The following is a 12,611-nucleotide window of genomic DNA, read 5'->3' as shown; positions in this document are numbered from 1 at the left end:
CAGTGGTCCAAAAAGTCAGGTCTGGGGAGGTCGCTAAAGCGGTCCATGGCATCATTAGCAAAATTATGAAGAGCTGTTTTTACTGCAGTTGTACATATGTTTTACCAATTAGAAAATCTGTTAATATTTTCATGATATATGTGATCATATGTCATCTCACCACCTTTAGTAGTGCTAGTGAACGATAACACAACATCAACGAGATCAAATGTGGATTTATGGTTTGTATTTGATTGGAGTCCATGGTAAAAACAAAACAGAACAAGATACCCCATTGATCGGATTAATTCACAACCCGCACATACAGAAACTTGACTCATTCTCATGACTCATTCTGAGGTCAAGAACCATTGACTCTATACAGTCTAGGTAAAAAAACTGCAGGTTTATATTGCCATCTAGTGGTACTGTAGAGGTGCTCTCGGTGCAGGTCTTTTCTCATTCGTCCTGAAACACTTCACTCAATGATGCAGCAACCAATAATTAGTGTTTTCTTTCCGGAACAGCTCAGCTTCCATTCAGTTGCCAGGCAGATGAATACATGAATGCAAGACATACAAAATCTTTAAAGTTTCAAAATGATATATTTTGTAAAAAAAAAAAAAAAAATGCAACTCTATGAATGCAAATAGAAAGACATGTTATGTCAGAGTGCTTATAATAATTAAATCAAACAATATTATTAACAATAAAAACATTTATTAATACAATATTTGGTAACACTGACAGTGCAGTGAGACAATGCAGTGTCCTTTGCTGTTATGTTTGCAAGTGTCTGGTTAGTTCTGTCAGCGCTGATGCTTGGTGATATTATTTCTGGATTGAGTTTTTGGTTGCAGCAGTGTTATTTTGCTCTAACCTGTGGCACTGTGGCTGTCTTGTGATGGCTTCTTTATACTAACCTTAACAATGAGTTCTGCTATTTCTGCTTTCTCTCCCCCTTCTTCCCTCTGTCTCCCCTTTTTTCTTCTCTTTTTTTGCTTTCCTTTTGCTGTCTCCCCCTCTCACTGCCACCGTCTCTCTGTCTCTCTCTCTGTCCCTGTGGTATTTGTCTCCCTGTAATAGAGATCCAGGGTAAGTATCAGCCTATCGCTCGCTGCAGCTCTGAAGCATCACCTGCCTGCCTCTCTTACTCACATTTCCAACCTTCATCTGCAGAAAACCATACAAGCATGTATGTAGTGAAGGCTAAAACCCAGCTGAACTCGCTTTATCAAACATGGTACAAATTCATATTGAAAGGATTCCCAATGGTCATGGAAAGGTCTCTGGGTATATTGTGGTATATTAGAGCAGTGGTTCCACCATGTTGTAAATTTCAATTGATTTTGAACTTTTAGGTTGGTTTGATCAAGTTTGCATTCTTACTAGCAGTGGCTTAAGCTAGACATTTCAGTCATTTATATATTACTTTTAGTTATTTCAACCATTTATCCAATACTATAAGCTAACTATTTGAACTATTCATTAATTACTTTTAACTATCTGTCCACTACCTTTAGGTTTGAACTGCTTAATTAAGATATCTTTAACGATTTATCCATTTATCTAAGTATTTCAACTGTTCCATCACTTTTAGCTATTTTTACCATTTATCCAACAGCTGTATATTTCAGCTGTGTATCTGTTACTTTTAGCTAACTATTTCAAGTGTTCATGCATTTACTTTTAGCTATTCCATTTATCCAACCATTAGACTATACATTTCAACTTTTGTTGTTTGTTACTTCTAGCTAACTAGTTCTACTAGTTTTAACTTCTAGCTCTATTTTTAGTTCAACTGTTTATGTGTTTAGTTTGAGCTATTCCACTATTTATCCAATACCCATACATTTTAACTGTTTATCCAATACTTTTAACAAACACTCTCAGTGGCAACATGTGGTGTTCAAGTGTTACAGCTCAATCAATATGTGTGGATATGTTTTTTTTAATGAAATTATATATATATATATATATATATATATATATATATATATTAATCAGTTGAGCTACCCCAGAATCTTTCCATGTACCCCCTGGCAACAGAAGGACCCCCTGGGACATAAGTATGCCTGGTTGGGAATCACTGTGTTAGAGAATTACTTTACAATGACATTTGACTTCAGATATCATTCTAACTGATAAGAGTTTTTATAAGGACAACAGCTGTATATTTGTATATTAATGAAAAAGTAAGTCTCTGAAAATGTAATTATCTTTGAGGCTCATAATCACTAATCATTAATTATTGTATTATAGTTTTTATTTATGATCATTGTAAAATAAATGAAAGGCTTTATCGAGGCATTGTCTCCTGGTGACAGATGAGAGTTCAGCTTCTGTTGTGAGTTTAGCTCTAGAAGTTTAAGTCGTGTAGTAAATCCCGACCATGCATGATGTAATTGAACTTCTTCTTCCTTGACTCCTGCATGACTTCAGTAGCTGGTACTATTAGCTTTGTAGTGACACCGCAGGCTTTACTCGGCTCTCATACTACCCCCTCTGTCTTATCTGTCTTTTATTTTATCTGTTACTGAAGACTTCTCTGTTGCCTTTTTTGCATGCTGTAACACTACAAAGAGTTATTTCAGGTCTTGCTTTCCATTCCTTGCATTTTCATGTTTTTTACGATAACAGTAGATGGGATTCAGATTGTGTGCACCATACTTTTATGCACCTATGTCTTACCTCTTTCAATTACAGCAAGTGAGTTTTAAGACAGAAACACATTATTTATGTTTTGGCTCTGTATTGCCTTTATCTCTGGTGCGGACTAACACAGTGATAGTGAGGGAGAATTGCACACTCTCACATACTGTGATCAACTTTTTACGCATAAATTTGACACAAAATTTAGTTGACACAAGAGAGACCACAAGAAAGCACCAGCTTTAATTATAGAATGAATGATTTTACCAGTCCCCAAAAGGTGGTACCTGTGATAAAGCTAGACATCTTCAAAGCCAGGCATAGTCGGCCACAACACTGGACGCACCCATTCACCCTGTAGTCACAGCAATCGCTGTAGCTACAGTCATAGCTCGACCTTGCTGAAAAAGATTATCTGAGAAAGATTCAGATGCCTGAGGTTCAATCCTCACATTACTGCATTTCATGCCTCTAAAACAGCTATATATGTTATTATAATATAATAGTATAACATGCATTTATAGATTCAACATGCAAATGAAAACAAGTACAGAGCCAAAACATCAAACAAAGTGTTGCTGATTACTTTGTCTCACTCAATCTGAGTTATACAATGTATGCCAGTGGTCTGATGGAGCAGTGCATTATGGGAAGCAGAGGTCGGTGGAGAGCCTGCACAAACCACACTGGGTTAATGAGTGATTTTTTTCTACTCCTGTTTACTCCCATACACTTCCATGCACACCCTCCTGCACCTACATCTTTCTTTCCTCTTCTTCATCCACCTCTTTTGATGAAAACCTCCCTTCTATCTATCTTTTCCTTACCTTTCTACAACTACCCTTACTATTCATCTTCTTCCTGGCCTTTTTGTTTCACTCTTTTCTTTCTTGTATTTTTTTCTCACCACTATCCTCCCCACCCCAGGGCGAGGGGACCTGCAGCCCCAGCTGGACAGCGCCATGCAGGATGTGACCGACATGTGCCTGTTGATGGAGGAGACAGAGAAGCAGGCAGTGCGCCGCGCCCTGGTGGAGGAGAGGGGTCGCTTCTGCACCTTCATCGGCTTCCTTCAACCAGTCGTGGTGAGGAGAGAGAGGAAATGGGGTGGAAGGGAAAGAGCACTTCCTGTCATTGTTGCACAGTATAACCACAATCTGTGTTAATTAACAATCTGCTCAAAGACACCATGAGGGAAAGCATGGGTTGTTTGTTTGTATGATGCCAGGAAACAAAAAGTCAGACAAGCAAGGGGCAACAAAGTGCTTGATTTCTATTGGGAGGCAACATTTACTATGTGTTACAGGTAATCATGAGTATAACTAAAACTAAATCCTTACGTTACATTCAAACATTTATTGTAATTTATTAATTACAAGATATGACTGAAAAACTGCTTGTTCCTTTGTGCTCCATTACTTTCCAGACATATGCAATAAGCGTCAAAATAGCCCAACATCAGATCTTATTTACACTTCATGCAAATCAGATGAACTGCAGCTGGACTCACTTGCATCTGTAGTCTTAGTAACTAACCAGCTAAATTGAAAAATTGCAGTGATCCTGACTGATTTGCAGCAGGCTTAGTAAATATCCCTCATTGTGTGTTTCTTGGTGTTTGTCAGAATGGAGAGATCGCTATGCTGGGAGAGATAACCCACCTGCAGGCCATCATCGATGACCTCACTGTGCTGACAACTGACCCCCACAAACTGCCCCCTGCCAGTGAACAGGTGAAACACACACACACACACACACACACACACACACACACACACACACACAGCATGAAGAACACATGCAAAGAAAGAAACACATGCTTAACGAGTTCTCTCTCTATCTCAGGTGATTAAAGATCTGAAGGGGTCAGATTACAGCTGGTCCTATCAGACCCCTCCGTCATCCCCAAGCAGCTCTGGCTCACGCAAGAGCAGCATGTGCAGGTACTCACACACAAATACACACATCTACACACACATGGAGACATACCCTAACCCCAACCATAACCGCTGACCCAAAAAATAAGCGTTTCACCAACTGGGGACACAGCTTTTGTCCCCGGTTGCACAAGCCATCCCTGATCAACTGGTCTTAAGTCTGGTGTGTATCCCTGAAAGTGGCTTAAGTCATACCCACACACACACTCACACACACACACACACACACACACACACAGAGAAATGCCTGTTCCACAGTGTTCTTTGTAATGATTTCTAAGTTGTCTCTGAGTATCAGAAAGAGGAGCCCTCCCTGATGTTTATGTTACACTGTGATTGTCAGTCCTTCTGTCTGTGTGTCAGTCCATCATAACTGTTTGTTCAGTCATCTTCAGTTTAGTGGAAAACTCCAAATAAATGAACCACAGCTTTCAGACAGAGAAATGTTCCGTTGAATCTTGATTTTTCTTTATGAACAGCTAAACTTTCACATGCTTGTCCTTGATAATTGATAAAGAATTTTAGCATTTATATTAAATATCATTAGCTTCAGTTCAAAACACTAGAGGAGTGATGTAATACACAATCTCTGTCTTCTTAACTGTAAATGCATACAGTACTTGAATTCAAAATCTTTAAATAACAACATGAATACTGCTAGAAGAATGAAACATAAAATAGATTTCTGTGGTTCTTTGTCTTAAAATTTAACTTGGTGTATGAGTGTGTGAACCGGTGTCTGTCAGTGTGTGCATGTAGTAGCAGTCGCCCTTGAGGCGAAGCTCTAAAGCATGCAAGTTCACAGCCATTTGCCTGCAGTGTTTAGTGTTTGTTTGTGTGTGTGTGTGTGTGTGTGCGTGTGTGTGTGTATGTGTGTGTATGCACGTGTGTGCCCTGGATCCTCATAAGCTTACACACTCTCTGTTTACCTCCCCCTCCTCCCCCCTTTTCTCTCCCACCCTTTTCCCTCACCACCACCATTCTTTTCTGTTCTTGTCTCCTTTTCCACTGCACATCTATCTCGTCTTTTTGTATCTTGTTTGTGTGCACTTGTGTGATTTGCCCTCTTTCTCTCATGCGGGGTGTTTCGTTACCTCCTTTCCCTTCATTTTCGGGGACTCTGCTTTTAACTGTGTGTGACTTTAATGCGTCATCGCATCGCGGGCTTTCACTAACCTGACTGACCAACAACTTGCTGTGAATTATTCCTGAACTCCAACTCATCATGTAAACCAATCATAAAATCTTCCAATGCATCTTCCAACCATCTAATTGCCATATCCTCCAATAACCCACCTCTTATATCTTACATATTCCCCCTAAATAAAACCACATCCCTGTAATCATGCTCTCTCTTCCAAAAAACTGTCCTGACTCCACATCGGCAAATATCACCCTCATCCTCAATTTCCTCCCCTAATACTCCTCACCCCTTCATCATCCCGCCTCCCCCCTGCTCTTTTGCACCTTCCCCTCCTTGCAGCAGCGTCAACAGCGCCCACAGTAGCGCCTCCCGTTCGTCAGGGGGAGGCGGTAGTGGTGGCATTGGTGGCGGTGGTGGAGGCTCTCTGCCCCACTCACCGACCTCCTCCTCCTCCTCCTCCTCCTATCGCTACCGCAGCAGCTTGCCACACCAGCCTCCGCCACCAGGGGGCATCGCGGCCCACCGCCTCAGCAGCGTCTCCTCTCACGATTCAGGCTTTGTCTCCCAGGATGCAAACATCTACTCCAAGCCCCCCTCACCCATGCCCTCGGACATCACCAGCCAGGTATGCACATACTTATGTACACAAATAAAAAGTTATTCAGGCTTAAATTGTTGTTGTTGACTCCCTCCAGACCTCTGAAGTGTCAAGAAATCAACGTTTGATTTTAGTATTCTGAGTGTTTGAAATTGGCTTTTTGGCAAATTTACTCTGAATATTGATCAAAATCATCTCACTCAACTGGCATTTCTTAGATTGTTTTGGGGAAATAAGATACATTTACAGTTTACACACACACACACACACACACACACACACACACACACACACAGTAATGCTCATATGAACACATACATTTTTCTCTGTGTTTATGTATTAAAGGGAAACTTGTGTTTTTCAACCTGGATCCTATTATCCCATCTTTTTGTATCAAAGTGACTAATGGGGACAACAATTTTTTAAAATTGGTCCAGTATTGAGTGAGAGCACTTCAGCCAGCAGCCAAGAAGCAGGCTTTCGCTTGATCCAATCTGTTTGTTATTGTGTCTAACCAAGTCTAGCTCAAGGAGAAGTCTCATTCTGAAATCTCACAAGAGTTGACTTGTTACCGAAATCAGCTGAATATTTAACAATGACAGAGTTGGAGAGAGGAGTGTGGGGAGGATTTTGATGTGTTGGAGTACAGGAAGTATTGCTTAGTGTTAACTAAATGATTTTCAGAGTCATGGCTGAATATTTAGCTGATTTCGATAACAAATCAACTCTTACGAGATTTCAGAATGAGACTTCTCCATGAGCAAAACTTGGTTAGACACAATAACAAACGGACTGGATCAAGTGAAAGATAAAGAAATAATGTTGGAGAGCCTGTAAGTGGCAAAAACAAGCACTTTAGTGGACGTACATTGTCGGAGTGACATTGCCCCATCAATGTACATGCTGCTGGCTGAAGAAATCTTGCTCAACACTGGACCAATTTCAAAAATGATTGTTGACATTAGTAACTTACACACAAAATGATGAGAAAATAGGGTCCAGGTTGAAAAATACCGAAGTTTCCCTTAAAGAGAGGAAATTGGAGTGGCAAACTAATCTTGCTTATTTAAGTAACATGACTCTTGATCAAGATTGCCAAACCAAAGTTTTGTGTTTCTCTCTGTGTATTTCTACTGTAGAAGTCATCCAGCTCAGCATCGTCAGAGGCCTCAGAAACATGCCAGTCAGTCAGTGAATGCAGCTCCCCCACCACTGTAAGTATTCTTACTCATATAATGCACACTGTAAAGCACAGAAACTAAATATGAGTTAAAAGTAGTTTAAGTGGTGTAACTTGAAAACAACAAATAGACAAATACATTTTGTTATCAAGCTTAAAAATGTTTAATTACATAAGACGGAAATAAGTAGTGAATACATACTGAATTAAATACTGAGTTGTAATTTGATCACCCTTTTTTCAATGTTCAATGTTAAATTTAAATGTTAAAAAATTCTGGAGTCTGGAGCCACTTATTTAGAGCTACATGAGACAGTTTCATCAACCCGAAACGGCAGCAAGAGGTAGCTGTGTGAAATTAAAGCTTGTTTATTCGCTTTCTGGGCAAGAGCTAGAAGAGAGGATCGATATCAATCTCATGTCTGAACGCTAAATATGAACACAGCCAGGAGCCAGATAACTTAGCATGAAGACTGGAAACAGGGAGTAACAGCTAGCCTGGCTCTGTCTAAAGGTCACAAAAACCATCTACCAGCACTGCTAAATCTCAATAACTAACATGGTATACATGTATCTCATATTTAATCTGTACCAATGTGTACATTTCTCAGCCGGGTGACGTAACTTTTAGGAGTTTCCACTGGTCGCCTCTCACATTTACCTAGACGACCCTGACGACAAGATTTCAGGAAGTTTGTGCTCCTGTTCAAGAAATAGTTTGGTACATAATCCTCTGTAAAACCACAACTTGAAGTTTTAACACTTCGATCTTTGTATAGTTTGTCTCATCTACCTGAAATTGGTCTCGTAGTGATTTCAGAAATCCATTAAAACAGCTTGCTACATTTTCTCCATAATGCATCATGTTAACATGTGTATTGATTAAATTTTCTAACATAACTTTATTCAACAGCTTATTACTGTTTTGGGGTTTTTTTTTATTTTTCCAATACTGTTTTCTGACGGCAGTGACAAACAAAAACAAAACTTCAATTCAGGTAAAATGGAACTATTCTGTGCAGCATCTGTGTTGCTATAGAATCATTAAAAGAAAGAAGTACGAAGCACATGCTGTTTGAAATAATGAGTTACATTCATTAAGGTAGCAGGAGCTTTGTGTTAAGAGTTTAATGGATTTTTGAAAACAGTGGGAGATTTTGACTTCTGGATGTTGAGGCAAACCTGAATCTGAACAGAGTAATAGCTCCCCAACAACTCCTACTCTTAATACATTTAGCTCCTTTTGAGGGGGGTAAATGGATTCTCCAGCAGAGAAAGCTTTTCAAACAACATCAAATCAAACACCATCAACTTATTTTACAACAAAACTATGAAGAAAAATACACATCAGACATTAGGTGTTGGTCTATTAATGTATCCCAGTGTTTTCAAAATAAAAAACAAATAGTTACTTTCAGAAATTAGACTCAAAGGGCTCTACTTTTGTGCAAAATCTTATCTTCTTGAGGCACAGTTGGATGTTTTTTACTCACCTGTTACCCTCTGTGTGTTACAGTGGGAGGAGAGGGGCAGTAGAGTATAGCAATCCGGTGGCAAATTACAGTTTTGGTTTTAATATTCACAGCGTTTGCATCCTCACCAACTAATACTTTCTACTCAGATCAGGTCAACAGCAAATTATACACAGAACCTCTGAATTCTGTGCTGCTTCTGTCACTTTAATTGATAGAAGCACACCCACATAAAGCTCTCGAAAATCACAGATTCATTTACTACTTATGTTTGAGAGCTTGTCGCTTTCCTGTTTGTCATGCATTCTTCAATCAGAAGGCACATCTGTTTATGGGGGAAAAATACAATTCCAATAATGCTCATGAGGCAAAGTGTCTGATTTTAACCAGCATCTGTTATCCACAAGAGCTTGCAAGTATGACTGCCTTTCCTTTCAATTGATTAACTCTCCTTGCAGCCATCTGAAGGCAGCATGCAAGTGATCCATCTCTAAACATTGTCAGTATGGAGTCCATGTCCCACATCCTCTGGTTCCCTTGATTAAATCTTTCACAACCACAAGGTTGTTGCCAAGCAATCACACAAACTTCTGTGCTTGTAAGCAAATCAAACTTGTTAGTTGTATCTCAATATTTTTATTCTAATTATCAGGATCATTTGAGAAGATTAAGTCTTCAGGATATACTGGAAACACATACACACACACAATTTGATGAAAAATCAATCAATTAAAACTTCTCTCTCCTCTTCATCACCGAAATCCCTCAGAACAGTGTCAACAGGTTGTATCTCTGTGTCCTCACCAAACAACATCGAACAACTGGGGCAACAACCGAATGCGCTGGAGACAAAAGTAGAGCCGATAAACAGCATGACACAGTAGAGAAAGTCATGGCGTGTGTAGAAACAACACACACACACACACACACACACAAAACAAAAAAAACATGCAGAATTATTTGTGGATCATTACAGAAATGGTCAGTATATGTAACCATTTAAGTTTTAAACTGATTATGTCTTCATTCCCAGTGTGACAGTAGCAACATGATTGCATTTACGTACTGCCAAATCTAACTGAATTCAATCTTATTCAGAAAGCACAACTGGGTGTGTTTTACACCTGCAACAAATCTATAAAAGTGCACTGTTACTTCCTCACCACACACTGTGCATGGCACACTTGACTGCACTTTGCTCCCTGCATTTTGATTCATAAAAGTAGCACCCAAAAGGTTGCTGGTCCCATTCCCAGCATCACCAGTATTAACCTGTGGACCTCTGGGACCGTCAGTCCCAGATGCTTCCTACTGTAAAAAGAAAAACCCAAAAAACTGTGATGATGAAGCATAAACCTCACATTTGTTTTTGAATGTGGAATTTCAAATGCATGTCTGGGGCTGCTTTAACACATCCCATGACCACTCTAACATAAACATATGAAGTAGCTGTTAAAAGTAGGCTTGCTAGACTTCACTGACCTTAGACTTAGTACACTTAGTTTGCATATAGAGTCATTTTGATGCATGGACAGCAGTGACTAATTGTGTTTTGGAGGTCTTCTCTATTGTCAAATCTCCTGCTGATTTCTTCCAGCTCTTCTGTTTCACACTGAGGGCCTGGCTTGTGTATATTGATGTGTTTGGCCCAGTGGTCCTTAACCAGAGCCAGCTACCTCTCTCTCTCTCTCTCTCTTTCTTTCTCTCTCTCAGTCTGTCTGTGTCTTTTTCTTTCTCTCATAATGTGACTATGTCTCTTGTCCCACAGTTTGGCTCGTCCTTCGCTACCTTCCGCCCCGCTCTCTCTCACTCTGGCTCCACCAGGCCTCTCTCTGTCATTCTTCCTGTTACTGTGTCCCCATCCTATAACCGCCCCTCTGGATCCAGCTCCTCCTCTCCCACATCAAAGGTTCCTATCTGGAAGGTTTGTTCTCCATTCGCTTCCATTCCTTCAGTTGCCCGTTTTCTTCTGTTGCTGTTTAATACGTTTCATTTTCTTTATGTTAAGTTCATGCTTAGGGTTTATTTTCTTTTCATTTTTATCACCTGAGTAACTCATTCATAACCACATTGCTTTGCTTCCTTAAAATGCTCATCCCCACCTGCTGTGTGTGCATGAATCTTTTTTTCTTTATTTTTGGCCTCACCTGTCTCACTCACTGGTTTTGCAATCTACCGACTGGAGATTGGCCAAAACTAAGCAGGGTGCGGAGAGCTGACCAATCAAACTCATCAACAATAGCACACTCAAACCCAAAAAAAAGGCCCCTGCCCACACACACCCACGCACACACACTCTTCCAAGCACCCAGACACAATCCACCCATACAGACCCCCTCTCTCTGCACTCAGATGAAGGGCTTCAAACTGCTGGATAGTGGACAAGTCTATTGCGCTAACCCTACCCGCTACTTCCTGTTTATTAATTGCACTCACCTCTTCAGGATTGGTCCAAAGCAGGTCAGTATGAGCAGCCAGTGGCTGCAGCGGCAGTTCAGAGGAGAAAGGAACCTCTCGACAGGCTGAGGGAGAACGAGGCATCACCAAGCTCCCAGGGCTACGCTGGACCATCACACGCTGATGACGGGCAGAGGCCCAGGATGAATCCGGCTACCATCGCTGCCAAGGTAATGTGGGATAACGTTGAGAAGCGAGATGAGTATAAACTTACAGAAACACAGTCCAGTGATTCAACTTTTTTCAGAAAAATTCCCCAATTTTCTTTGTCATGTCACTGTTTTCATTTGAGGAAAAGACAATACAAAATAACAACACGTGAACCAACCTATCCAAATGTATTTTGCCATTGGCAGTATGGTATGAGCCAAATTTGGAGATATTTGGTTTTGGTTTCTAACTTTTACGCAATAGACTAAACTTTACATGTGCATTTCTGTTTCTCCTGGTCTCTACATGACCAGCATCATCCTGCATTTTTGCAATTTCAAAAATTATTGAATATATCTTATATATATATATCAGAAAAAGGACAGAGCATTGAGTGCACTTGTTGGAACAAAATCATTTAGTTTAGATTTAATTGTGAATTTATTAGGACAACCATAAAGAAGTTTCAGCAGACTTGTAGTAATAGACATAATAGAATAATGATCTTTATATTTGTTTGTTTTTATATAATTAGAAACTGAGAATTATTAACATATTTACTGGCTGTGCTGATGTACTAAACAATTTGTGTCATTAGTAGTGGGAGTAATTGGAGTCTTTATTGAATATTTGAACTCCTCAGCATGGAGAGGAGATTTCTCCAGCAGCCAGTGACCTGGCCATGGTGCTGACCAGAGGACTAAGTATGGAGCAGCAGAAAAGCAGCAGAGACTCCCTGCAGTACTCCAGTGGCTACAGCACAGAGACCACAACCCCGTCCTGCTCTGAGGACACAATCCCTTCACAAGGTGAAACATTTCTCTTCTTCTGCTGTAGTTTTTAATCTTGTTCAGTCAAGGGAGCCCAAATTCATAAATGCTTCCTTGCCAAGAACCTGGCCACACTCATCTACTTGTATCTTGTAAAATCTCAGAAAAAACACTTTTCAAGCGGTATTATGACCATTTTAAATTGGAAATGTTCATATTAACCAGCTCTGCAGCATTTTGACTTCATAACTTTCCCCTAAAACCCCAGTCTT

At 40.1% G+C, this 12,611-nt stretch overlaps 1 protein-coding gene across 7 annotated transcripts in view; it reads left to right on the top strand.

Annotated features, from left to right (window-relative positions):
- Window positions 1–12,611, top strand: part of LOC122989847 (protein MTSS 2-like) — a 78,421-nt gene that overhangs the window by 55,624 nt on the left and 10,186 nt on the right. The window contains exons 7-15 of one of the 7 annotated variants that reach the window (XM_044363117.1): window positions 1,066–1,074; window positions 3,559–3,716; window positions 4,257–4,364; window positions 4,477–4,574; window positions 6,193–6,337; window positions 7,450–7,524; window positions 10,731–10,886; window positions 11,407–11,589; window positions 12,213–12,378. In XM_044363117.1, coding sequence (XP_044219052.1) covers window positions 1,066–1,074; window positions 3,559–3,716; window positions 4,257–4,364; window positions 4,477–4,574; window positions 6,193–6,337; window positions 7,450–7,524; window positions 10,731–10,886; window positions 11,407–11,589; window positions 12,213–12,378 — 1,098 coding nt within the window. Of the gene's footprint in view, window positions 1–1,065; window positions 1,075–3,558; window positions 3,717–4,256; window positions 4,365–4,476; window positions 4,575–6,051; window positions 6,338–7,449; window positions 7,525–10,730; window positions 10,887–11,406; window positions 11,590–12,212; window positions 12,379–12,611 lie in introns of all 7 variants that reach the window. The other 6 variants (XM_044362893.1, XM_044363039.1, XM_044362974.1 and 3 more) reach the window with 6 other exon arrangements.

This window comes from Thunnus albacares, chromosome 1 (genome assembly GCF_914725855.1).
Source record: "Thunnus albacares chromosome 1, fThuAlb1.1, whole genome shotgun sequence".
Taxonomy (NCBI): Eukaryota; Metazoa; Chordata; class Actinopteri; order Scombriformes; family Scombridae; genus Thunnus; species Thunnus albacares.
The sequence above is the reverse complement of the archived record's forward strand: the minus strand, read 5'-3'. Positions and strand labels throughout refer to the sequence as shown.